Here is a 24,233-nt window from a genome sequence, read left to right as displayed (position 1 = left end):
AAGTAGAACTTGGCCTGTTGAAGATTTAGAAGTCTAAGTTGTGTACTCTGTTGCTTCTCTTTGAATCTAATTTATTTCTTCATTCTGACATATAGCTACACACAGTATATGCCATGAATACGTCTGCTTATGTATCAATCTGATATAAAACTTTAAAGTCTTTACTTAGAACATTTAATTAAGAAAAGCTGTATTATACTTTATATACTCCATTTTATATCCCCAACAGTGAAATATTTCCAAGATCAATCATACACTTTTCTTACTGGGATATCAATATATCCTATTCTCACTTTATCTGATGATACTGTTTAATAATACCAACTACCTCCCCCTTCATCTGTGTGCATTTGTGTGTATAAAATAAGTCCTCCAGCTAGCACATTTTAATTTGTCAGTGTGTCTTCTTGTCTTAGACTTTAGGGTTCTAGATAATTCGTTTCTATTTTTGTTGTTGTTGTTGTTTTGCCAGTCCTGGGCCTTGAACTCAGGGCTAGAGCACTGTCCCTGGCTTTTTGCTCAAGGCTAGCGTTCTGCCACTTGAACCACAGCGCCACTTCTGGCCATTTTCTATATATGTGGTGCTGAGGAATCAAACCCAGGGCTTCATGTATATGAGGCAAGCACTCTTGCTACTAGGCCATATTCCCAGCCCCTCGTTTCTATTTTTAAATTCAGAGTGGAATAAACTTTTAACATAAACATTAACATAAATATACCAAAGAAGTAAGAAAAACCTTCAGAAGTGTCTATATCTTCCTTTGTTCAGAACAATTACAATTACACTCAATGTACAGAGTGGGAAACCTTTGGCCCTTGGGCTTAAGGCGTACAAAATTACTTGATCTGGCTTTGTCCCGGCAACTGCAAGCAGGACTCAGAATTCAGTACTTTTAACTTTTTTTCCAAAATAAAATTCAGTAAATCTAGATCTGTAAATCTAGAGACGAGCAATAAATGTTTTATAGTTATCATATGGTAACAAAATATAAAGTCATTCTATAGTAGATTTTTTTTGTTTTGGCTCAGTCTTCTCCTTTAGCTATTTAAACACCTTTATGTATTCTTGTAATTTTTAGTGCATCATTCTCAAGGGAGACAACCTTGAGTTTCATCTATTTTCTATAGCTAAGTGAAAACCCAAGCTCTCTGAGTATTGCCTCTCAAATTCCAGGATGGTTTTTTGTAGCTCAAAACCTTGCAAACCAAGTTAAGACCAGATATAAGATGACAGTGGTCACTGCTATAGCTGTATCTAGTAGCCTTGGGTGCTGAGATGCTATAATAGTGGTAGTATATAGGCCCTTAGTGATGAATGTGATCAGAAGTTTATAAAAATCACTACTGTGGTAATTACAAAGATTTCTTCTGAGTTCTCAGTTGCTCAATTTTTCATTTGCTGCCAAGTCTGTAGATGAAGTGCCAAGTATCAAGAATGGAGTGGGAGGATTTAGTAATATTTGGGTCACGATGTCATTACCTTCACTAGTCTTACTCCTTTTATTTTCCTTGGTGTCTACTCATTTAGGAAGACATTATCTCTGCCATTCCCCTTCCTTGTTGGACCTTGAAAACTCTCCAAGTAAGCCTTTATTAGTCCTTGGGGATTAGGGAGGTTGCTGAGGGAGTCCAAAGCAATGTGATAAAGGAGCTCAAAAACAAATATGGGATTGTATTAGAGGTAGTATTTCATAAAGTGGTATTAGAGCACCCCACCCTCATGATTTAGTTTTGAATTGCTATATATTGATGATCCTTTTAAGTAAAATAGATCCTATCAGAGATTTAAGAACTTCAGACAGAAGTTCTTCCCCATGCCTTACTTTCTCCTATAGGTACCATTCTTTTTATCTTTGCTTTCATCTTATTTTTCTTTGCTGTTCTAGTAGAACTGTTTCTACTCTTGTGTAAAGCTACCTGTCTGTTCTGGGTCATACTCCCACCCCCAAAAAACTTATAAAGGACTTTAATTCTTTAATGTCTTTTCCTATCTTATTGAATCTTCTCTTTTACCTGTTCATTTTAGCTTTTAAAAGGTGTTTTTTCCTACTAACAAGTGTTTTGGCTTATAACAAGTGCTACTCATTTGGAGAGGAATGTACCCACATCTTCATTAGATAGTTCTTACTTTAGTTATAGAATTTCCCTCTTTTAAGGAACTGAAAGTCTCATGATAAAGAGAAAGTGTGTGTGTGTGTGTGTGTGTGTGTCTGTCCTGTGACAGAGGAATTTACTACACCTTTCTAGACGAGCAGAATGTCATCTTAGGAGATAAGAGGAGGGGAAGAGGGGAGGGGATTGGTCAGACTTTGAGTGGTAGGGGGCCTTCTTTGGTTTGAATTTTAAAGGAAAAACAGAAGTCACTTAGAATAAGGGAAGAACGCTGTTACTTTTCATATAACTTGTATCTTGGATGATATTAAGTAGCAGCAGGAGTACTAGCATAGTCACTATCCTCTGTGTGTGTGTTGGGAGGAGTTGGAAGGGGAAAGGGTAGAAAACTTAGGCAAATGAAGAAAGGGAACATTGAAAGTTTTTGGAATAATGACAGGAGAGATTTCTCTTGTAGTATACATGGACTTGAGGTGATTAGCAGGGAGGAAGACATAGTGAGAAATCAAGTGTTCAGGAGGTCAGCTAGGAAGCTTTTGGAATGAGGTGAGGTAATGAGGGCCTGACATTTCTTAACCAGATTTCCATAATCAGATTCGTCAGAGCCTCCCATGCTGTTTTTAAATTTGCCACCATCTGTTCTCTTATACAAGTGGACTTCTGTCATCACCATTCACTAATTGGCTTCTTTCTAAAGTTACTGACCAAATCCAATGGTAATCTTTTGTTTTCCTGCTTAATGGGAAACTACTGCAGGCAGCCACAACCTGAGTAGCAGCAAATGCACTTTCTGCGTCACTATCAAGAATATATAAAATTTAATAAATTGTGAACAAAGTGAAACCGCACCATTGAGAGTTTAAAACTGGGCCATATTTTTATACTGTACTTAAAATTTTGCTCTAGAGAACTGATGATTACAAGCAATGACATTTATTATACAGATTGTCTTTGAAAACTAGGAGGCACCTTTTTAAATTGCTATACCACTAATTCCCTATACCAATCAAGAAGTTTTCTTTTGACTGAGGTACTTTAAATTCTTTTTCTTTCTTTCTTTATTTTATTTTTTGGTCTCTTGGTAGCACTGCTGAATATAGGGCCTTATGCTTGCTAGGCTTGAACCATTCATTCATCTTACAGATTTAGTTATTTTTTAGATAATGTCTCTGTTTTTACCTGGGCTGGCCTAGACTGCTGATCTTTCTGCCTCCCCAGTAGCCAGAATTACAGATATAGGCCACCATACCAGGTTCCTTTTCCCCCTTTATTTTGATGTCAGTAAAGTCTTTCATATTTTTCCTACTTGATCATTAGGGTTCCACCCTCCCTCCTCTATCTCCCACTCCCTTGGCGTGCGTGCGTGCGTGTGTATGTATGTGCGTGCATGTGTATGTGTGTGCGTGTGTGTGTGTGTGTGATGGGCTTGAATTCAGGGCCTAGGCATTGTTCCTGAGCTGCTCTGCTCAAGGCTTAACACTCTCCCACTTTGGGCCACAACTCTATTTCTGGTGGTTAATTGGAGATAAGAATCTCACGATTTTCCTGCCCAGGCTGGCTTTAAACCACCATCCTCAGATCTCAGCCTCCTGGGTGGCTAGGATTACAGGCATGAGCCACTAGCACCAGGCCACTACTTCTTTGATTCCTGAGTAGAAGGGTTTGTATTCTCTGCCTTCAAGTTAACAATTTCACTGTTATGTTCTTTATTCTCACTTTCAATTCTTAGACCAGGATCTTTGCTTTTCTAGAACATGTGTTAGCTTGGAAAGTTTTATCTTCTTTTTTTGAGTGGCCTGAAGTTTTTTACCTTAGAGATAAGTACATAAGATAATTCACTGGACATTTGCCTAGGCCTGAGCTTTTACTGTTGCTTTTCTTTTCATCTTATTTATTGTACTCTTAGTTTTTGTAAGATGCTTCCTTGACTTGTTTATGAAAAATAATTGCCTGGTACTGCTTATCCTCCTTTTTTTGGTTAGTCACTGTCCTTGTCTTTGCATTCCTCTTTCTGGCCAGCTTTCCCAGCTAGTTTGTTTCCTGCTGTTCTTGTCAATCCTGCTTTACTCTTCCTATCTCTTGCCTGCTGAGCTTTTCCTTCCCTGCATGCAAATTTCTTTATGTATTTTTCAATTCTCTGAGCTCTTGCCTTCACCTTAATATTTTCATTTTTACCTTCATCTTATTTTTGATAGTACTTTGTAAAACTCCTCTAAAATGTGTGTAAATGAAATTAAGGTACAGACATATAGTTTCATGTTTTAAGGGCTTATGTTTTGATGAGTAAGCTAAGTTGCAGATTAAGTTTTCATACCAAGATGCTAAACTTTGTTAAAGTGGCAGGTATCCGTTTTTAGAAAGCCATCAACAGCAATTTCTGTGTATGTGTTGTTATATATTTTGAACACTTAAAAACAAGTTTGTTACATTTTAGAGAGGAAAAAATTAAGAAAAAAGATCGGAAATGTTGATCCTTTAAATATTTGGTTTGGTCATTAACAAACTCAATCTTTTTCCTCCAGATTTAACTCAGGCTTTCCCTCACTTTGGAACTCCTAGATTTGTGAATATTGGATTCTTTTGAGAAGCAGGGGTTCTTTCCTTGATATTGACTAAGGAGTCTATTTACCTTCAGGATGACATCTGAACTGGAGAGCAGCCTAACGTCCATGGACTGGTTACCACAGCTTACCATGAGAGCAGCCATCCAAAAATCTGATGCTACACAAAATGCACATGGAACAGGAATTTCTAAGAAGAATGCACTTCTTGACCCAAATACAACTCTGGACCAGGAAGAAGTACAACAGCACAAAGATGGGAAACCTCCATACAGTTATGCCAGCCTCATTACGTTTGCTATTAATAGCTCACCCAAAAAGAAAATGACTTTAAGTGAAATTTACCAGTGGATTTGTGATAACTTCCCCTACTATAGAGAGGCTGGCAGTGGTTGGAAGGTAGGTATTTTATTTAAGTTATTTTTTTTTGGTAGAGTAAGCAATGAGAATAGTGTTTACAGTTGAAAATAAGGCTTTATGGAAGTTAATATAATTTAAGGTACAGTTTACTAAAATATATAGAGTTCAGGTAAATTGATAGTGTAAGGTAAAAACAGTATGGTATTACCATATTCTTCATTTTCAATGACTTAAACTTTATTTCCAAAGACTTTCAGATTTATACAAGACATACAAAAGTAGTATAGGATATTTCCTTCTATGTATTTATCAGTTTCCTCTAATGTTAACATTTTATATAAGTACACCACAGTTAACAAAAGCAAAAGAGCTGGAGATGTAGCTCAATTGTAGAATGTTTGTCTAGGATTTATGGATTTCATCCCCAGTAACACCAAAAAGTGTGTAGGGGACCGTTAAGATCAAAACCTAGGAGCTCATGTTAGTACAATACTGGTGACCAATTAATCCTGTTAATTACTAAGTAAATTCTGTTTTTTATTCAGACTTCATCATTTTCCCCACAGTGACCTTCTGTGTTCCAGGATCCAACCCAGAATCCTGTATTGCACAGAGTAATCTCCAGTCATTTTTGTCTTTTTGTCTTGATTTTGAGACGTCCTGCATATTAGAGGGTACATGATGTCAGAACAATCATGATTCTTTGGTTAATGTGATATCTGCCATGTTTCTTTTCTCAAAAGTTACTATTTGTCACTTCGTAAATAATAAATATTTTGGGGGGGCTGGGGATATGGCCTAGTGGCAAGAGTGCCTGCCTCATATACATGAGGCCCTGGGTTCGATTCCCCAGCACCACATATACAGAAAATGGCCAGAAGTGGCGCTGTGGCTCAAGTGGCAGAGTGCTAGCCTTGAGCAAAAAGAAGCCAGGGACAGTGCTCAGGACCTGAGACCAAGCCCTAGGGCTGGCAAAAAAAATAAATAAATAAATAAATAAAAAAAAAATATTTTGGGTAGGTACTTTGAACATATCCAAGTATCCGGGTGCGTCTTAAACATTGTCCTATCAGTTTTAGCATTCATTGTTAATAACTTCTTTAATGGTGCTTTTTCTTTTTTTCCTCTCTTCCCTCAACAATTATTAATCTGCATTTTTCAGTATTCCTTTATTCAGTAATTTATTTGTAATAGTATGTGCTTGGAATATTTATTTTTTATGATTTCTTCAGCATCCAAATTGTTTCAACTTTGGCTGTTGAGGGCTCTTACAGCTTGACCCCGTTCTTTTATTTCTTTCACATTTTTTTTTCTTTTTGGCACCATATGGAGTTCAAGGGCATCTTGCTAACTTACTTGCTGTAGTCCTAAAGTAACTGGGCACATCTACTATGCTTAAGTCATAAGCATAGTCACTATGTATGTGACGTATTAAGATTAAGAATATGCAGTACTATGACTGTGAGCTGGAGAATTCTTCATTGGGGTGGGTTGTTCTGGTAGGATGTCCAAGCATCATCCCTGGCCGTTGCCCACTTGATAATAGTAATACCTCATCCCCCACCCCTGCTTTGACCACCAAAATGGCTTCACCTCCTGGCTAGTTGCCTCAGTGGAGAATCATTGGTATAATTGAGGGCAGCTCTGGTAGACATCTGACCCAGGAAGAGATCTCCTTGTGGTTCCCCTCAGGCAGGAAAGACCCCTGTAGACCTGGTACAGCTGTTGTCAGTCTAGCACCTGGCACACCATAGAGCATCCTGAGCCAGAATCAGTGTAGAACGGATCTGAAGGTCCTGGGGGTGGACAGGAGACTCACCAGAGTGTACGAGCTCATAAATGCCTGTCCTAACCTCTTCATCCTCTGTGTGCAGCCACATGGTCCTGGAATGATCCCCAGAACTAACGAGACCTCTCCACTCTTCAGTGTGGTCTGAAAATAAGCAGATTAGCACAATAAAGAAAAATAGGGCTGGGGATATGGCCTAGTGGCGAGAGAGCTTGCCTCATATACATGAGGCCCTGGGTTCGATTCCCCAGCACCACATATACAGAAAACGGCCAGAAGTGGCACTGTGGTTCAAGTGGCAGAGTGCTAGCCTTGAGCAAAAAGGAAGCCAGGGACAGTGCTCAGGCCCTGAGTCCAAGGCCCAGGACTGGCCAAAAAAAAAAAAAAAAAAGAAAAATAGCTATTTAAAAGTATGAAGAGTATAGAGTTGGTGGGGAATATAAGAGGCTACTTTTGGGATTAATGCGAGTCAGTATACCAGGCAAGTACTGTCAGAGTAAAAGGAAGGGAAAATCACTAGAAAGCTATTGAGGAGAGCGGTAATTGAGCTATATTTTGAAGAAGAGTACGATTTAGAGGAATATTTAAAATAATTTTTAAGAAACAGTTATAGGGGGCTGGGAATATGGCTTGGTGGTAAAATGCTCGCCTCATATACATGAAGCCCAGGGTTTGATTCCTCAGCACCACATATATATAGAAAAAAGCCAGAAGAGGCGCTGTGGCTCAAGTGGTAGAGTGCTATCCTTGTGCAAAAAAAAAGCCAGGAACAGTGCTCAGGCCCTGAGTTCAAGTGCCAGGACTGGCAAAAAAGAAAAAAGTTACAGGTATTCCAAGTATAGTTGGGATAATCTAGAACATGGAGATCCTATGAATATATAATGTATAGTGAACTTTGTCCAACTTTTAAAAACAACATAAAGTTTGATTATGTTGCTCATTAACCTGTCTGACCTCAGCTACCAATGAATTATAAATCTACCCAAGAGCAACAAAGCCAGTCTGCAGATATCTATCTAATCTATCTAATCTACCTATCTGCCTGTCTGTCTTGTCTATCTTATTTTTTCGGTCATGGGGCTTGAACTCTGGGCCTGGGCACTGTTCCTGTGCTCTTTAGCTCAAGGCTAGGGCTCTACCACTTAGCCATAGCACCACTTCCAGCTTTCTGATGGTTAATTGGAGATAAGAGTCTTACAGACTTTCCTGCCTGGGCTGGATTTGAACCTCCATCCTCAGATCTAAGCCTCTTGAGTAGCTAGGATTACAGGCATGAGCCTGGCACCAAGTAGGGTTTTTTTTTTGTTTTGTTTTTTTTTTTGCTAGTCCTGGGGCCTGAGCACTGTCCCTGGCTTCTTTTTGCTCAAGGCTAGCACTCTACTTCTTGAGCCACAGTGCCACTTCTGGCTTTTTCTGTTTATGTGGTGCTGAGGAGTTGAACCCAAGGTTTCATGTATACAAGGCAAACATTCTACCAGTAGGCCATATTCCCAGCCCACCAAATAGTTTTTTATTGTTTGCACTAATAATCCTTTTCATTGGAATTAAGTTTCAACCCAAGAATTTGTGTTTTTTGTCAGTCATGGGTCTTGAATTTAAAGCCTGGGCACTGTCCTTGAGCTTTTCTGCTCAAGGCTAGCTAGCGCTCTACCACTTAGAGCTACAGCTCCACTTCCAGTTTTCCAGTGGTTAGAGATAAGAGTCTCACTGACTTTCTTGGCCAGGCTGACTTTAAATTGCTATCCTCAGATCTCAGCCTCCTGAATAGCTAGGAGTACAGGGGTGAGCCACTGGCGCCTGGCTACCAACACAAGAATTTTGAGGCAACACAAACATTCCATACATTGCAACTTTAACTTGCTACATTTTACTTTTATATAATATTAAGCTACTTTGTGTATTGTGTAAGACCTTTATAAATTACTCTTCCAGTTCCTTTGCTCAATCCTTTGTGCTGTTGTCACATTTTACTTTTATGTATTTCATAAACCCTATAATAAAAAATTGCATTTCCTTTAGATAGTCTTTCAAGGAAAGAAACTAAGAAAGAAAGAAAATAATTCATTTTTACAATTTCTGGTACTCTTCAGCCTAATGAACTTTCTTAAAAATGTTGTTAGCTAGTTAACACTAAAGGAAATGAATTCTTTAAGCTTTTACCTGGAAGTCTTTATAGTTTTTTCCCCCTAGTCTGGACTCAGTGCTGGGGTGACAGCACTCCTGACTTTCTTCCTTTTTGAGAAGTATTTCCACTGCATATATAGTTGACTTTCACCCCTCCCCCGTTTGAATAGCTTAAAATATCACCTTTTTGTTTTTGAAGACACCCACTGTAATTCTTTATTCTTCCATACACAATCTTATAATCTTTCTTTGTTTCTTTTCTGGCTACTTTTAAGGTGATATTTTGGCTTTTGTCATTTTTGAGTATAATGCATATGGAATGTAGATTTTTTTGGTGGGGGGGACTTTGCTGAGGAAGTAAAGCAAGCACTTTCATAACTTCAATCTTTGAGTGGTAGATTTTTAATTTACTATGGTTAGTATGTAGGGTGGTATCTTCTGTTATTTTTGGAAGTTTCTTGTTTGTTAATGTTTGAAGTTTTCCCTCTGCCCCATTTTCTTTCTGGGGTTTGAATTATATGTGTGAAATATAATTATATATGATATATAATTATATATGTATTGTATATGTATTATATATTCTACAATACATATATTGTTTTTTAATGATAGTGTTTTGTCCAGGTACACATCTGTGTACACTTAATTGGTCTTAGTTTAGCTTGAACCCAGGATCTCAAGAGCATGCTAATAAGTGCTCTCCTATTGATTGATATAAATATATATGTATGTGTGTATACATGTATGTATGTGTGTGCACACACACAGCCCTTAACATTTAAAAAAATTGACTAAAAAGCGGTTAAATATGATCTATAAGCTGTTTAGACCTTGCAAGAAAGCAAAAAGAATAAAATAGGCAGCTGGGTGCCCGTGGCTCATGCCTATAATCCCCGTCTACTCAGGAGGTTGATATCTAAGGATTGCAGTTTGAAGCCAACCCAAGCAGAAAAGGCAGTGAGACTCTTATCTATAATTAAATCAAAGAAAAGGCAGGAAGTGGTGCTGTGGCTCAAGTGGTAAATGCTAGCCTTGAACAAAAGGAGCTCAGGGACAGTACCCAGATCCAGAGTTTAAAAAAGAAAGTCATCACCTAAACTAATTTACATTTTGTGTTCTTTTTTGTTTCTACAAATAAATGAAAGCCATAATCTGTGTATAGTTTTATATTTGTCCTTTAATATTTAACATTATATCAGGTATCTTCCTGCATCAATAAAGGGTCTTAAATACTACATTATTGTGGAATTCACTAGAAATTGTCTTGCCTAATAACTTCTTCCCATTTCAGCATGCATAATTGGAAAATCAGGTTTAATTTGAACATCATTCAAAAAGTTTATTCCATATGCTGTTATATTCTAGTGCATAGAAACATTTAGGTTTCTGATTCTATTCTCAACATTGTTTTTTTTTTTTTTTTACTTTATTCCATTCATACAATGGCTTTTCTTCTTTAATTTCAGAATTCTATTCGACATAATCTGTCACTGAACAAATGTTTCCTTAAAGTGCCTCGATCCAAGGATGACCCTGGAAAGGTATGATTATTTTGTCAAAAGAAGTTGGATTCTTCTGTATGTTTTGTCATGTTTGAACTATTGATCAGGAACCTCTGTGGTGTAGCAAGTACTCTTCTGCCTCATTTCACCCTGGTTTAGTTGGTGTGCTTTAAGGACCAGCCAGTTGGTGAGAGCTTTACTTTAAGCAAGAGAAAACCAGCTAAAGATAGTCCTCAGTTGTTTGTTTTTCCTATTCTACTCTTTGGTTGCTTTTTTAAAGTTTTGTGTATTGAATTTAATTTGATGTTTGAACTGCTTGTTAGGAACTATAATCTATTAACCACTTACTATACATTGTAATAATTAGCAAGTAAAAAATTCTGATCTTGAAGTGTTTGTGTTATTACCCTGTTTTCTTAGCTGGTATTTTTTTTTTCTGACTATCTCCTACTTCTATTACATTTTAAAGTTTTTAATCTATAAGGATTTCTCTTTTTAAACCCTGCCGTCCCTCCCCTCCTTTCATGTTAGTAGCCTTGTCAAACATAGGGTGGCTTTAAGTTGGTATAGTTGGGGTTTTTTGTACTCCAATTGGAACTCAGGGTTTCATGCCTTCTAGCAGGTAATTCTGTTGCTTGAGCCATGCCTCTAGCAATTTGTTTGGTTTCAGAAGCTCAGACCATATCTATTTGGACTATATTTGGTTGTTTGCATAAATTACTAGATTAAGACTTTCAGACATAGTACCAATTGACAATATATATTCTTGTTTTAATGGTTAGACTTATTTAGGCTAATGTCTCTAGAAGAATTTTAGGTCTTAATTATATAAGCACCCTGCTTAAATGTATTCCTTGATGTCTTGGGGATGCTTGCTTACTATGTTATAAAATATCCTTTATAGTCATTTCCTTAATCTGTCATTTGAATCAAGATTTTCTTCATTCAAAACTTACTCTGTGGGAACCTCTTGAAGTTGCCTAAACATGTCTTTCATGTGGTCTTAAAGGCCTATTGCTTGTCTTTTAAGATTGATAAGTAACATTACTTCTCTGGAACTTTTGTTTTCCCTCAAGTTTATCAGTTTGTTTTGCTTTCCTGTTATTTGTCATTGTCTTGCCTTATTTCTTTATTTTTGGGCTTGCTTTCTCTAATTTACAGTGATTATCACGTAGTAGTCATCGATCTTTCAAAAATGTTAATTTACCATACAGTTTCTGTTTGACTTTGTTTCATTCTTCCCACTGCTCTTAGGTTAAAATCTAAATACATGAAAAGCCGGGTGTTGGTGGCTCATGTCTGTAATCCTAGCTACTCAGGAGGCTGGGATCTGAGGACTGTGGTTTGAAGTCAGCCTTGGCAAGAAAGCCCATGAAACTCTTATCTCCAATTAACCACTAGAAACTGAAAGAGGAGCTGTGGTTCAAAGTGGTAGAGTACTATCCTTGAGCAAAAAAGTCCAGGCACAGCGCCCAGACCCAGAGTTCAAGCCCCACAACCAATTTAAGAACCGCCCCCCCTCAATAAAAACAACAAACCCAGATGTAGGAATCATGTATACTTAGCCCCTGATGCTTGCACAGTGGCTGCTGGCACTAAGGAGGACCCCTTGGAATGGTGAATCTGTATCTTCCACTAGACCTTTAGCTTCTTGAGGTTGCAACAGTTACTAATTTCTACTTTAAAGCAGACACTCGTAAGTAGTAAATGTTCTGTAGTGTTTTTTGGGATCTACCTTATCAAGTGGTTCTCCAAAAGATTGCTATATTACTATAATAATCTTTCATTTTTATCCTTGTTCACACCTCTATAACTTTGTGAGTAGTACATGGCAATGAAAATTATCTTTCTTTTGAAGCAGACTTACTAAAACTAAGCTAGAATTTGTTATATACTTTTCTTTGTAATTTTCTTATGGTAGATTGAGGAATACTTTGACTTTAGAAATTTTATTTGAAACTTGTGAAGGTACTAATTATATTTTAGCTTTTGTAAACATTTAATTTTGATTTAAAATTTTTTATTTTATTATTATTTTTTTGGTTTGGGTCCTGGGGCTTGAACTCAGGGCCTAGGCACTGTCCCTGAGCTTTTTTGCTCAAGGCTTACATTACCACTTGAGTCATAGCTTCACTTTAAGCTTTTTTGGTGCTTAATTGGAGATAAGAGTCTATAGATTTTTTTCTGCCCGGATTGGCTTTGATCCTCAGATCTTAGACTTCTGAGTAGGATTATAGGCATGAACCCCTGGCATCCAGCTGATTTAACTTTTAATGAGTTACAAATATTAAAATTCAAAGCACGCAGCAAGAATGCCTGACTATATATTATGTGCTATATATTTTAGCCAGTTGGCGGGCAATTTAAAAACCTTGTGCAATGCCAGGTGCTGGTGCCTCATGCTGGTTTGCTACTCAGGAGGCTGATAACTGAGGATTACCGCTCAAAGTCAGCCCAGGCAAGAAAGTGCCTGAAATTCATATCTCCAGTTAACTACCTAATAAGTGAGAAGTGCCTTAAGTGGTAGAGCACTAGCTTTGAGCACAAAAAGCTCAGGCCCTGAGTGCAAGCCTCAGGACAAGCACAACCCCCCCCCCCCAAAAAAAAAAAAAGTGCTATCAAGCTAGTTTTCTTTTCTTTCTTTTTTTTTTTTTTTTTTTTTTTGGCCTTGGACTCAGGGCCTGAGCACTATCCCTGGCTTCTTTTGGCTCAAGGCTAGCACTCAGCACCACTTCTGTTGTCTTCTATACATGTGGTTCTGGGGAATCGAACCCAGGGCTTCATGTGTATGAGGCAAGCACTCTTGCCACTAGGCCATATTCTCAGCCCTCAAGCTAGTTTTCTTTTGCACAGAAATCAACTTTTCTTCTACATTAAGTAATATCAGATGTGATAAACATTTACTCTTTGAAGCTAATCTTTTGTTTTCAGAATTACTTCAGTGATATGCAGTTGTGTTTCTTGTTTGTTTTGCCAGTCCTGGGGCTTGAACTCAAGGCCCGAGCATTGTCCCTGGCTTCTTTTTGCTCACGGCTAGCACTCTACCACTTGAGCCACAGCACCACATCTGGCTTTTTCTGTATATGTGGTGCTGAGGAATTGAACCCCTGGGCTTCGTGTATGGTGGGTAAGCACTCTACCACTAGGCCACATTCCTAGCCAGTAATGTGCAGTTTTAAGACAAAACATGGAACTGAATTGAGTTCAATAAATTGAAGCCTAAGAGCTGCCAGCTTTTTTTATTAGTCTCAAGTTTATCAAAATACATCATTGTTCTCATTGAGTTCAATCAATAAGTAGTTTGTATTTGATCTTACAAACTACATCTTAGTAATATAGTGACGTTCAATTCTGATCGTAAAGTGAAGTTTAAATAACCATTGTTCCCTTTGATGATGGTTAAAGATTAGTGCTATGTATTTGATCTTAATAAATGATACATTCAAGTGATTGGAGTCATTTTTTATATCAAAATGACATTTTGTTTAAAGAGGAAACAAAATTCCATTGTTTTAAGAATGTTTTGAAAACTGTAGTACTAGCTAGCTCATTTTAAAAGCAGTACTGAAAAGTGACTTGTTCAGGTTCATAAGAACCCAGTTATATTGACTAGATTTACAACCCAACACATAACTAAGGGTGGGTGGAGGGATGATATTTCTGCAAGAGCTGGAACTGGATTCTTAAGTTGTATCAATTAGGATATCTGTTTGCATTTGTTAGTTTGGCTAATCTATCTCATGGCTTCATTTTTATTCCAGTTAGTAGCCCAGATAGCTACCAACACTTTATTGTTTACATTCTGACAGCTTAGTGACAGCAGTGTGTGCCTTCTATATTCCTTCACCTGCCTTCCAGGTCACTTGGAATTATAGCAGGTGTCTTAAAATGAATGCTGACTAGTGATTTTTTCCGTTATGCCAATCTTCCTCAAAAGGGAGACCAAGATGTTAGTTAAGTTTTGGTACTTATGAATTGTTTTTTCTTTTTGTATTACAGTGTTTCCTGGCAATTGAGGAGCTTTCCCAAAACCACCCTCACCACAGTGGGAGAAAACCATTGAGCCAAGGTGGGGTGGGAGTAGTTTTTGATTTTGGGTGTGGGGTGGACTTTAACCCTTTAGGGTTTTCTAGCCATGTCTTTTGCCCAACAGGCTCAAGAGATAGAATTAACTCAGTAGAGCATCTTCTTCATAGCATAGATTCCTGCTGATACATTATCTAAGCAGTGTAAAGATCGATCTAAATTTGAACTGTTCTTATATGGTTACTTTTTCCATGCTTGATTCTTTATGTAAGACACCTTTACCATAAAAACCCTTCATATTTGAGACATTGCTCCATATTTTGATAGCCTGGAATCCATTTTCCTCTGTTCCTTGAAACTCATTTTCTGCAGCCAAACTGCTGTTGTGACTTTGAAAAGAAACACAAGTAAAAGGACATATTGTTGCATCTGCAAGATTTTTTTCCATCTTTTTATTGATTGAAACCCCTTTATTTCTTCTGTATTCTGCAATTCTGTAGTGTGTGTGTGTGTGTGTGTGTGTGTGTGTGTGTGTGTGTGTGTATTTGGTCATACTGAGGATTGAATCTGTATTTGAGTTACATCCCACCTATCTCTACTTTTTAGTTCTGGCTTTTATCTTTTGCTAGTTGTATCTTCTGTATTTTTGTGTGGCTTTTTGATCCATTACACAAACTATATAGTTTTACACATTTAAAACTATAAATATACATATGTATGATATATTTTACACACATATATACATACATATGTATGAATATATATGTATATATATAGTTAACACTGGGATTTGGACTCAGGGCCTTGGATTTGCTAGGCTAACACTGAGCCACACTCCTTTGCCCTTTTGGCTTTAGTTTTTTTTTTTTTTTTTTTTGTGCTGGTCCTGGGGCTTTAATTCAGGGCCTGGGTACTTACTGTCCCTGAGCTTATTTGCTTAAGGCTAGCACTCTACCACTTGAGCCACAGCTCCACTTGGAGGTTTTTAATGCTTAATTGGAGATAAGAATTTCATGGACTTTTCTGCCTGGGCTTGCTTCAAATGAACATGATCCTCACATCTCAGCTGCCTGAATAGCTAGTATTATAGACATGAGCCACTGGTGCCCAGCTTTTCATTATTTTTTGAATAAAGTATTGAATTTTTGTCTAGTCTGGCCTGGATGGCAGTTCGCCTGTGTATTCAAATTTGAAAGACTGAGAGATCAGGATAGATTTCAGAGAGGTAACATTAGAGACAGAAAGAAGTACCAAGCCAGGCCCCTGATACACCGGTGGTCAGAAAAAGTTTAGTTTCTGTTGCTTTTTATTTACACGTGCAGTATAAGTGAGAGAATTAAGAAAACATTTTGTTGTTGATCTTTTTTTTCTTTTCCAAATCTAAACCTGTTTTAGTATATTTAACCCTATAATTAACATAAAAATTATAAGGTAAAATGTATAGAATGTAAGCACCACTATATCAAGATATAGATGAGTATTCTATAGTATCCTCTGTATCTATAGCTCCTTTCCTTTCCTCAGGCTCTGGAAAGTACTGGTCTGTTTTCTGTCCAAATCCTGTCTTTTTTACACACACACACACACACACACACACACACACACACACACACCCCACCCCCCCTGTTTTCTGTCCAAATTCTCTTTTACACACATAAAACCAAACAGGTGCTTTAGTACTGGGCCACACCTCCATCCTTTTTATAGTCTTGCTTCCTATCTAGGCGTGCACATGGACTATAATCTGATTAATTTAGGCTTCCTGTTGTAGATAGGATAACAGGCATAACACCACCGTTCTCAGCTTTCAGCTTCTTTCCTCTGCCTGGGCTGGTTGGAACCATATTCTTCTAATATCAGTCTAATTCAGCCTCTAATATCTTCTAATATCAGCCTCTCTCATAGAATGATGAGTGCTATCATACCTAATTAAGAGTTGAGAAGGCATGTTGTGAGCTTTTCTGTCTGGGCTGGCTGTCCTGTATCTCCATTTTTTCCAGTCTTAGCCACCCAAATAGCTAGTATTATAGGTGTGAGCCTTTAGCATCTGGTATAAGTGTTCTTTTTGGAGTGCCTTTTTAAATTTAGTGTCATACATTTGAGACTTTTCTGTGTTGTGGGTATTTGTAACTTGTTCCATTTTTACCCCATGATCCTATCATATGGTTTTACCATAGTTGAGTAACGATTTGAAGGATACATGGGCAAGCCACCCAAATAGCTAGTATTACAGGTGTGAGCCTTTAGCACCTGGTGTAAGTGTTCATTTTGGAGTGCCTTTATTTAGTATCATTCATTTGAGACTTACTGGGTTGTGGGTATTTGCAACTTGTTCCATTTTACTGCATGATCCTATCATATGGTTTTACCATAGTTTAATAACTATTTGAAGGATACATGGGCAATTGCTAGTCATAAATTCATTTTACATCAACTTCTTTTTGGGTTTATAGTGTATAATTGACAAACATTGAGATATAACACGAAAATAGCCATTGTAAGCTAATTTTTTGTATGGATTCTATATTAAAAATGATGAGCTGTGTGGCTTCTTAGCATTTCATTGTTATATAGTAAAATCTTTCCAACTTCAAAACAGTTTTTAAAAAGTATTAAGCATTGATGACTTAAAATTAAGAAACAACTAACAATGTAGGGAATATAGCCTTAATATTTAGAGAAATCACTTATTATAATCAATGTGTTAATTGTATATTTTATTGACAATCAGTCCTACAGATTAGGAATAAATTCCTTAACTGTCTCTCTAGCAATACTTAGCTTAAATCAATTATCAGTGTACTCAAAAGTGATAAAAAACAACAGTTGCCCAAAAAGGATGTTCCAGGGACATGAGCTAGCATTGGAGTAGTGGTACATTGATTCAGCCAATTTGCTAGCCAAACAGTCTGCCTTTGGGTGCCTACTGTGTTTGATCATTAGTAGTTTATTTAGTAGTCTTAGTAGAGTGGCTGTTTAACCTGCTGCCCCAAGTAGAGAAACTTGTGAGAATGAAAGATGATCTTTTTTTTTTTTTCCACTGAAAGTTCTTTTATTATTTTTCAACCAAAAATAACAGCATGGATTTTAAAGCATAAGCTAAAAAGACAATTTTCTCATTCAAGGAAGCTTTCAAGGTTCCATAGCATGAAAATAAGAGTTTAAGGAAATTGGAACCTTAATCTAACCATTAATATCCACTTACTGGTTTGAACTCTGTACCTACTATTCCAGAGGGCAATTTCTTCCCCATTCCTCTAGATAACTTTTGGCAAACATTTTAATATTTACTCTTATGTTTTTTGTAGCATCAATTGCCTGTGTACTGCTATAATTTGAAGGATCTAACATTCCTCTATTGTGCTACTATAGTTTTCTTCAAACAATATTATGTAAAATTATACAATCTAATTATGTATAAAGGTTCAATAACCTTTTCTTGTTCTTTAGTTTGTACTTTTATTTTCACTTCAGTTCACTACTATAGTAGTATATTAAAATACAAATGAGAAAATTCAGAGTTGCTGGTACAGAGTATGATTTTTTTTTAATGCATGAACACATCAACATATAATGTTAAATAATAACTCATTTGAGGAAATAATGTAAAATTTTTCCACTAAAAATTCTACAGATTATGAAAACTCCATAAATCAGCATGAAAATATATCAGAAAATAATGAGTCTGCTAATATAGAAGTAATTTATAAAATAGCATCACTAGTACAAATACCATCACTCTCCATCTTCCTTTGTAAAGAATTTACTCTTTGTAATAATCATTACGTGGCCCCCTTCCCTAGCAACCAACAGATTTTAGATGTCCCTGGAGTGTGGGCCGCCTACCAGCAGCCCCTGCCCTGTGTAGCCTACAGTTGCCCTTTCCCATCACCCATTATAACAAGACCTGAACGAATGCCACCCAGCTGCCATGTCCCAAAGGACATGCAAAAGGGCAGGAGCCCACTTTACTAGGCAGGGGCTACCAGGTCTTTAGATAGCTATTATCTCAAGCTTGTAATTTGCATCAGTCTGTAGAAGAAGGGGAAGGAGTGCCCACCGCCCAAGCTTGCATGCTCTTGGTAGTACTGGATATTGGGCAGCAGTGGCACAATCTGCTCTATGGTGAAGTTCTCCAAGGGGCAAGGCATCCCAGTCTTTCCTTGGGCAGGTTCCATGTTGTCCTCAAGTTGTACCTTTTCAATACCTTGCTTCTGTTCAACTTCTGTCTTTGGGGGGCCTGACATATCTGAGAGGGCCTCAGCAGCAAGGGTCTGGGTGGCTGTCAGTATCTTGTCTTGGCACTCTGCCTTCACCTGCAAGGTGTAACAGCAGCTACTGCAGCACTGCAGCTCCTTTTTGTTATCCCTCTTGTCCTGGGACAGCCAGCTGACACAGTTTTTTGATACAGCTCATCCAGGACTTCCATCTGTTATTTATAGAAAACTATGGACTCTTCAGTGGTGGTGGTGTGTTCTGACAGCTAGCTGCATTGATGTTGGAGTTCATCCACCGGATTCTGGTAGTCTACCTTGTTGGTCAGGTTGTGGATGAAGCAAATTTTTAGCTTCCTGGGCACATTTGTGTTCTGTTTCCTGTTCCCAGACATGCCATAGCTCTGGCTCTTAGAGAAGAAAGCCTGGTACTCCAGCTTTATCTGGCATTGGACTACCACATTGGCCAGGCACTGGTAGTGGACCTGCTGGTCCTGCAGCTTCTGGTTGAGTTTTATCTTCTTTGATTCAGCAACTGATAGTACATCAAGGTAAAAATCCCACATGTTTTTGAGTTGTCTACATCCTTTAGGATAGTCAGATCAAATGGTGTTGCCTCCTCACTTCTTCACCTTCCCTAGGGAAAGCCAGGAAATTCAGCTGCTTGTTCTGATGTCTCAAATTGCTTATAGGCACTTCAATGTGTCCAGTGTGGTCCCTTAACTTGTTCTACATCTTCTGCTTCAGCTGTTCCAGCAACTGGGTGTGCCTCAGCAAATGCTGCATCAGGCCTTCTTTGAGATCTGCAGCTGATTGGAGGCTCTGTTCTGTTCACAGGTAGCTCTGAGCTCCTACAGCTGGGCCAGGTCATGCAGATCCTGAGCCACATGGCTTCTTAACTCAGCCATCTTTTTCTATTCTTCTAACTTCTCCAGCTTCTCCTACAGATACCTCCTCACCTGCTGCTCTGAGTACAGAATGCTGGAGAGCTTCTTCACATTGTTCAGCCCGTCAAAGCATCCTGCAGCTGGACCATCTGATCTTTCAGCCCTTGGTTGTGCATGAGTGTGTATCTCATTGTCTCATGTTCCTTCTCATTGTCTCAAGGATCTTGTGTCACTCCTTGGCATACTGATCCCATTCCTTGGTCTTTTTCTCCAGTATCCACAGATGCTACTGCTGCCCCAGGTTCTGGAGACTGAGGCTCTGGTTTTCCTGTGTCTGGATTTGAAGTTGTTCCTCCAGGTTTTTTAGTTTCTTCTGCATCTGGTGGGCCTGAGCCTGCCACACCTGCTTAGCCTGAGATAGTCCTGCAGGAAGCTGTGGGGGTGGCAGCTCTGCCAGCTGTTTCCTCAGTTCCACCAGGGTTGGTCTCTAGGTCAAACACCTGTCTCCTATCCTCTATCAGTTGGCTTATCTGCTCCAAGTGCTGCTGGACCATCTCCTACCACATGGAACTCTTCTCCCACAGGTCTTCTGCAAAGTGTCTCCCTCCAGCCTTAAATGCCACCAACTCTTTAATATTGTCTGTTTGTCTTTCCAGCTCTGCCCACTCCTTTAGTACTTGTAGTAACTGGTGAATTTTGATCTTCATGTTAGCCTTCTGTGTCAGGAGCACTTCCAGCCTCTTCTGTAGCTTGGTGTTCTTTTCTTCCTCGTCATCATAGCTTCTGGTTTTTTCCTGGAGCTGCAGCTTCACATTATTCAGGTCTTTGTTTGTTTGTTTGTTTGTTTTTTGGCCAGTCCTGGGGCTTGGACTCAGGGCCTGAGCACTGTCCCTGGCTTCTTTTTGCTCAAGGCTAGCACCCTACCACTTGAGCCACAGCGCCACTTCTGGCCATTTTCTATATATGTGGTGCTGGGGAATTGAACCCAGGGCCTCATGTATACGAGACAAGCACTCTTGCCACTAGGCCATATCCCCAGCCCCATTATTCAGGTCTTTAATGAGCTCTAGTTTATTCTTGTCTATTTCGTTCTGTGTGGTGGAGACTGCTTGACAATGTCATCTCCAGCTCTGTAGAATGATGCTGTGAAGCCTGCAGGTGGTTGGCAAGATGTTCATGCTCCAGTTCTCTTCCATTGGTCACCTGCATGTGGGCTGGGACAGATTGTAAATTGAATTTTTCTGAAACCAACAACTGTATTGTTAGCTTATGGAGCTTCAGTTTTTAGTGTTGCACACAGGCCATCTTCTCATTCTCTTTGCCCTGTTGATTCTGTAGGTCTTTCTTTTTCAGCTTCAGTTGTTTGATCTCACTGCAGAGCTGCTGGTTGCATATTCTGCTGGAGTCCAGGGCAAGCATCAGATGTTGGTAGCGCCTTTCCAGATCTTCAGTATTGGGCCATGCAACACTCTTGACCTTGGCAGCTCTGACTGAGGCCAAAGACGGGAAAGGCTCCGGGTCAGTGTGATCTTTGGCTGCACTTTCAGTTGCATTTCAGTCCCCATTAGTAGTTGTCTTAGGGTTACCTCCCTTTTTAGTTTTCTTCTTTTTCTTGGATTCAGCAGGTCCATGAGGACAATTACTCTCTTGGTCTTCTTGGAGTAGTTTCTTTCCTGCAGCTAATTTTTTTTTTCATCTTGTTTGCTCAGACATCCCAGCACTGGGACGGGTAGATACGTGTGTGTGGGGTGGTGGGGTGGGGGTACATTCCCAGGCTCTCTGAAATCACCTCTGTTCTCACAATCACCACCAACTATATCTACTTTCTACTATATCTACAAAATAATTTCGATTATCTCACCATTTAGCACCTCTGCCTCCCTCAACTGCTGGTAGTGGAGTAAGCCAACAGAGAGAATACCAATGCTCCTGGGCAGCATAGAATGTGGGCATGGTCCCTATTGTATCCCATTGATCAGGGAGACATGAAAAATGGGAGGTGTGGCTAGAGTCTTGTGATTGAGGTAGAATGTAGCCCCATTCCTATACAACCCTGTCTAGTTTGGTTGGGGGAAGGATGAGATCTCCTCTTGCTGATGGGTACAGTTTTACAAGTCATCTTTATTGGTTTTCATCACACAACTGTGGTCACCAGAGTTTCCACTAGGCATCCAACTGCACTTTAAGTAGTCGCACCAAGAAACATAGCTGTCTGCCCATATCCAGTGTCTTTAGGTCTTCACTCCATGCAGAATTAGCTCTTTTGTTCTGACCATATTTGCTGACAGTTGTATTCTGATCAGGGAGCTATTGAAGTTCATAATGGCCTTGATATAACCTGCTCTTCTAGTTTCTCTGGGACTGGAGGGTTCAGGAACATCTCAGGTCCTGGGCTCCTCTCTGAGTATTGGCCATGTTGCCCATCCAGACCATGCATAGTGCAGCACATGTTCCACACACTTTGGTTAGTGATCTCATAGGGTTCAGAAACACAATCATAGGAGAAGTGGGAATATCTGAGAAATCTATATTACTGCTGTCCAGGAGTAAGTGGAATCCACACCAGCACAAAAAGAATGGTAACTGCAGATGGCTGAAAACAAATGTTAGCCAAGCAGTCAGCTAATTAGCCACATCCAAATGATGTCCAGTGTGTCCAGAATCCAGGTTCTGGGTAGCCCATTACCACTCCAGAGCCCTTGAACATGTATTTCAGCACTGGAGCAATTAGTTGTCCTCCATTGATTGGCTGAAGTGATTGATGAGTTCATTTTGTGTGGCTAGCTTTTTCTCCCAAAGAAAAATTTGCTGCTTGTGGTGTTATGTACCTGAAGTCCTCTCTGCTCAAGTCACTTCTTTGGATTAAGGTGTTCTTGCCAGAAGGCCAGTCACTGTGAAATGCCTGTTACCAGGACTCGGGGTGGTGGTGACTCCTCATTCCCTTGACTGTCTTGAGCCTAGACCACAGTAGATGATGTTATTCTTAAGTATTCTTGGACTATAAGTATAACCGGAACTGAGAAATACAGTTACTTTACATATGTGTATTCAGATAGCAATAACATCATATAGTATTGGGGAAAAGGAAGGCAAAATCTTTAAAAATGGATTGCCAAATGTAAACTGGAAGAGAAAGTAAAGATGTACGACCTGCACCTGGAATAATGTACGACCTGGAATAAAGGCATGGAAGTTAAGGAAATTTAAGAGATAGTTATGCATTGTGATCTAAAGAAGAATCTTTGATGATTCATTTTACCAATTAACATATAATTGGCTGTGGGGTTAGTTAAAACATAAAATTCATAAACAGCCATTTAGAATGTCTAGCCATTTATGGTAGGAACTACTCTCCCCAGGAGTATGAAATTAATACCAGCCTCTTAAGTTTAATTTATATTTAATCGTATTTTAACATTTTTCAGCATTATGAAAGATAGCAAGGATACTTTGTGTGGATATAATTTTTTTTTGCCAGTCCTGGGGCTTGGAGTCAGGGTCTAAGCACTGTCCCTGGCTTCTTTTTGCTCAAGGCTTGCACTCTACCACTGGAGCCATAGCACCCCTTCTGGCTTTTTCTATATATGTGGTGCTGAGGAATTGAACCCAGGGCTTTCATGTATAGGAGGCGAGCACTCTACCACCAGGCCACATTCCCAGTCCCAGTTAAGCAGAATATTTTCTTGAACAGTGAATAGAATTGCTGGGTCAGAGGGTGAAAGACTGTAAGAAACTGCATTCTTTTTTCCAGAATACTCTGCTATTTTGCATTCTCAAGGGAAATGCATGAGAGTTCCAGTTGTTCAACATCCTGGCCAGCAGTGTGGTACTAGCTATCCTTTTAACTTTAGCTGGGTGTGAAGTAATATCTCATAATGGTTTGTACTTAACTTTTCCAGTCCATTGACTTTGAGCGTCTTTTTCTGTGATTACAAACTATTTGTATTTCATCATTTTTGAAGTTTAAAAGGTTTTCATTGAAAAAAATTGGTTATTTTTTCTTGTATTTATGCTGTGAAAAATATTTTGTCATATTAAGTTTACCTTTTTGTTTTCATAGTCATTTAAAGAGTAAAAATGATAAAATTAAAAAAAATATAATTTATCCATTTATTAGTTAGTACCTTTTTTTATTGCCCAGAAAATCAATTAATGTCGTGAAGATTTTCCCCTATGTTTTCTTGTGTAAGTTTTGTGTTTTACATTTAGGCCCATTGTTCATTTCACATTAAAATTCATGTACATTCTTCCTGTTGAATATTTTTATTTTTTTGAAATGTCCTCCCACCTTTGTAGTGCTGGTGATAAAATACAAGGCCTCAGAAAGCTAGACACTCTGCTACTAAACTATACCTGAAATCCAGATCTTTGATTTCTTAAAATGTTCTTTGTCTTGGAGCCTATTTTGATCATTATTTTCCACCCTAACTTTCTTTATGCTACTTTTTATCTTTTTCTTGCATTTTGCTTTTGGTATATTAAAGCCCTTGTATTTTGTAAAGAGTAAGTAACCATTGGCTCTTGCTTTTTCTTTTTCTTTTTTTTTAATCTGTCACAGGGCTTGAACCTCAAGGTCTGGGTGCTGTCCCCGAGCTTTTGAGCTCAAGGCTAGCACTCTCCCACTTTGAGTCACAGTGCCACTTCTGGTTTTCTGGTGG

At 38.7% G+C, this 24,233-nt stretch overlaps 1 protein-coding gene across 6 annotated transcripts in view; it reads left to right on the top strand.

Annotated features, from left to right (window-relative positions):
• Window positions 1–24,233, top strand: part of Foxj3 (forkhead box J3) — a 91,683-nt gene that overhangs the window by 23,133 nt on the left and 44,317 nt on the right. For 4 of the 6 annotated variants that reach the window (XM_048351030.1, XM_048351028.1, XM_048351029.1 and 1 more), the window contains 2 exons: window positions 4,748–5,072; window positions 10,413–10,487. In XM_048351030.1, the coding sequence (XP_048206987.1) occupies window positions 4,748–5,072; window positions 10,413–10,487 (400 nt within the window). Of the gene's footprint in view, window positions 1–1,533; window positions 1,583–4,634; window positions 5,073–10,412; window positions 10,488–24,233 lie in introns of those variants that run through there. The other 2 variants (XM_048351032.1, XM_048351031.1) reach the window with 2 other exon arrangements.

The sequence above is a fragment of the Perognathus longimembris genome, chromosome 7 (genome assembly GCF_023159225.1).
Source record: "Perognathus longimembris pacificus isolate PPM17 chromosome 7, ASM2315922v1, whole genome shotgun sequence".
NCBI lineage: Eukaryota > Metazoa > Chordata > Mammalia > Rodentia > Heteromyidae > Perognathus > Perognathus longimembris.
Note: the sequence above shows the minus strand (reverse complement) of the source record. Positions and strands in the feature narration are given on the sequence as shown.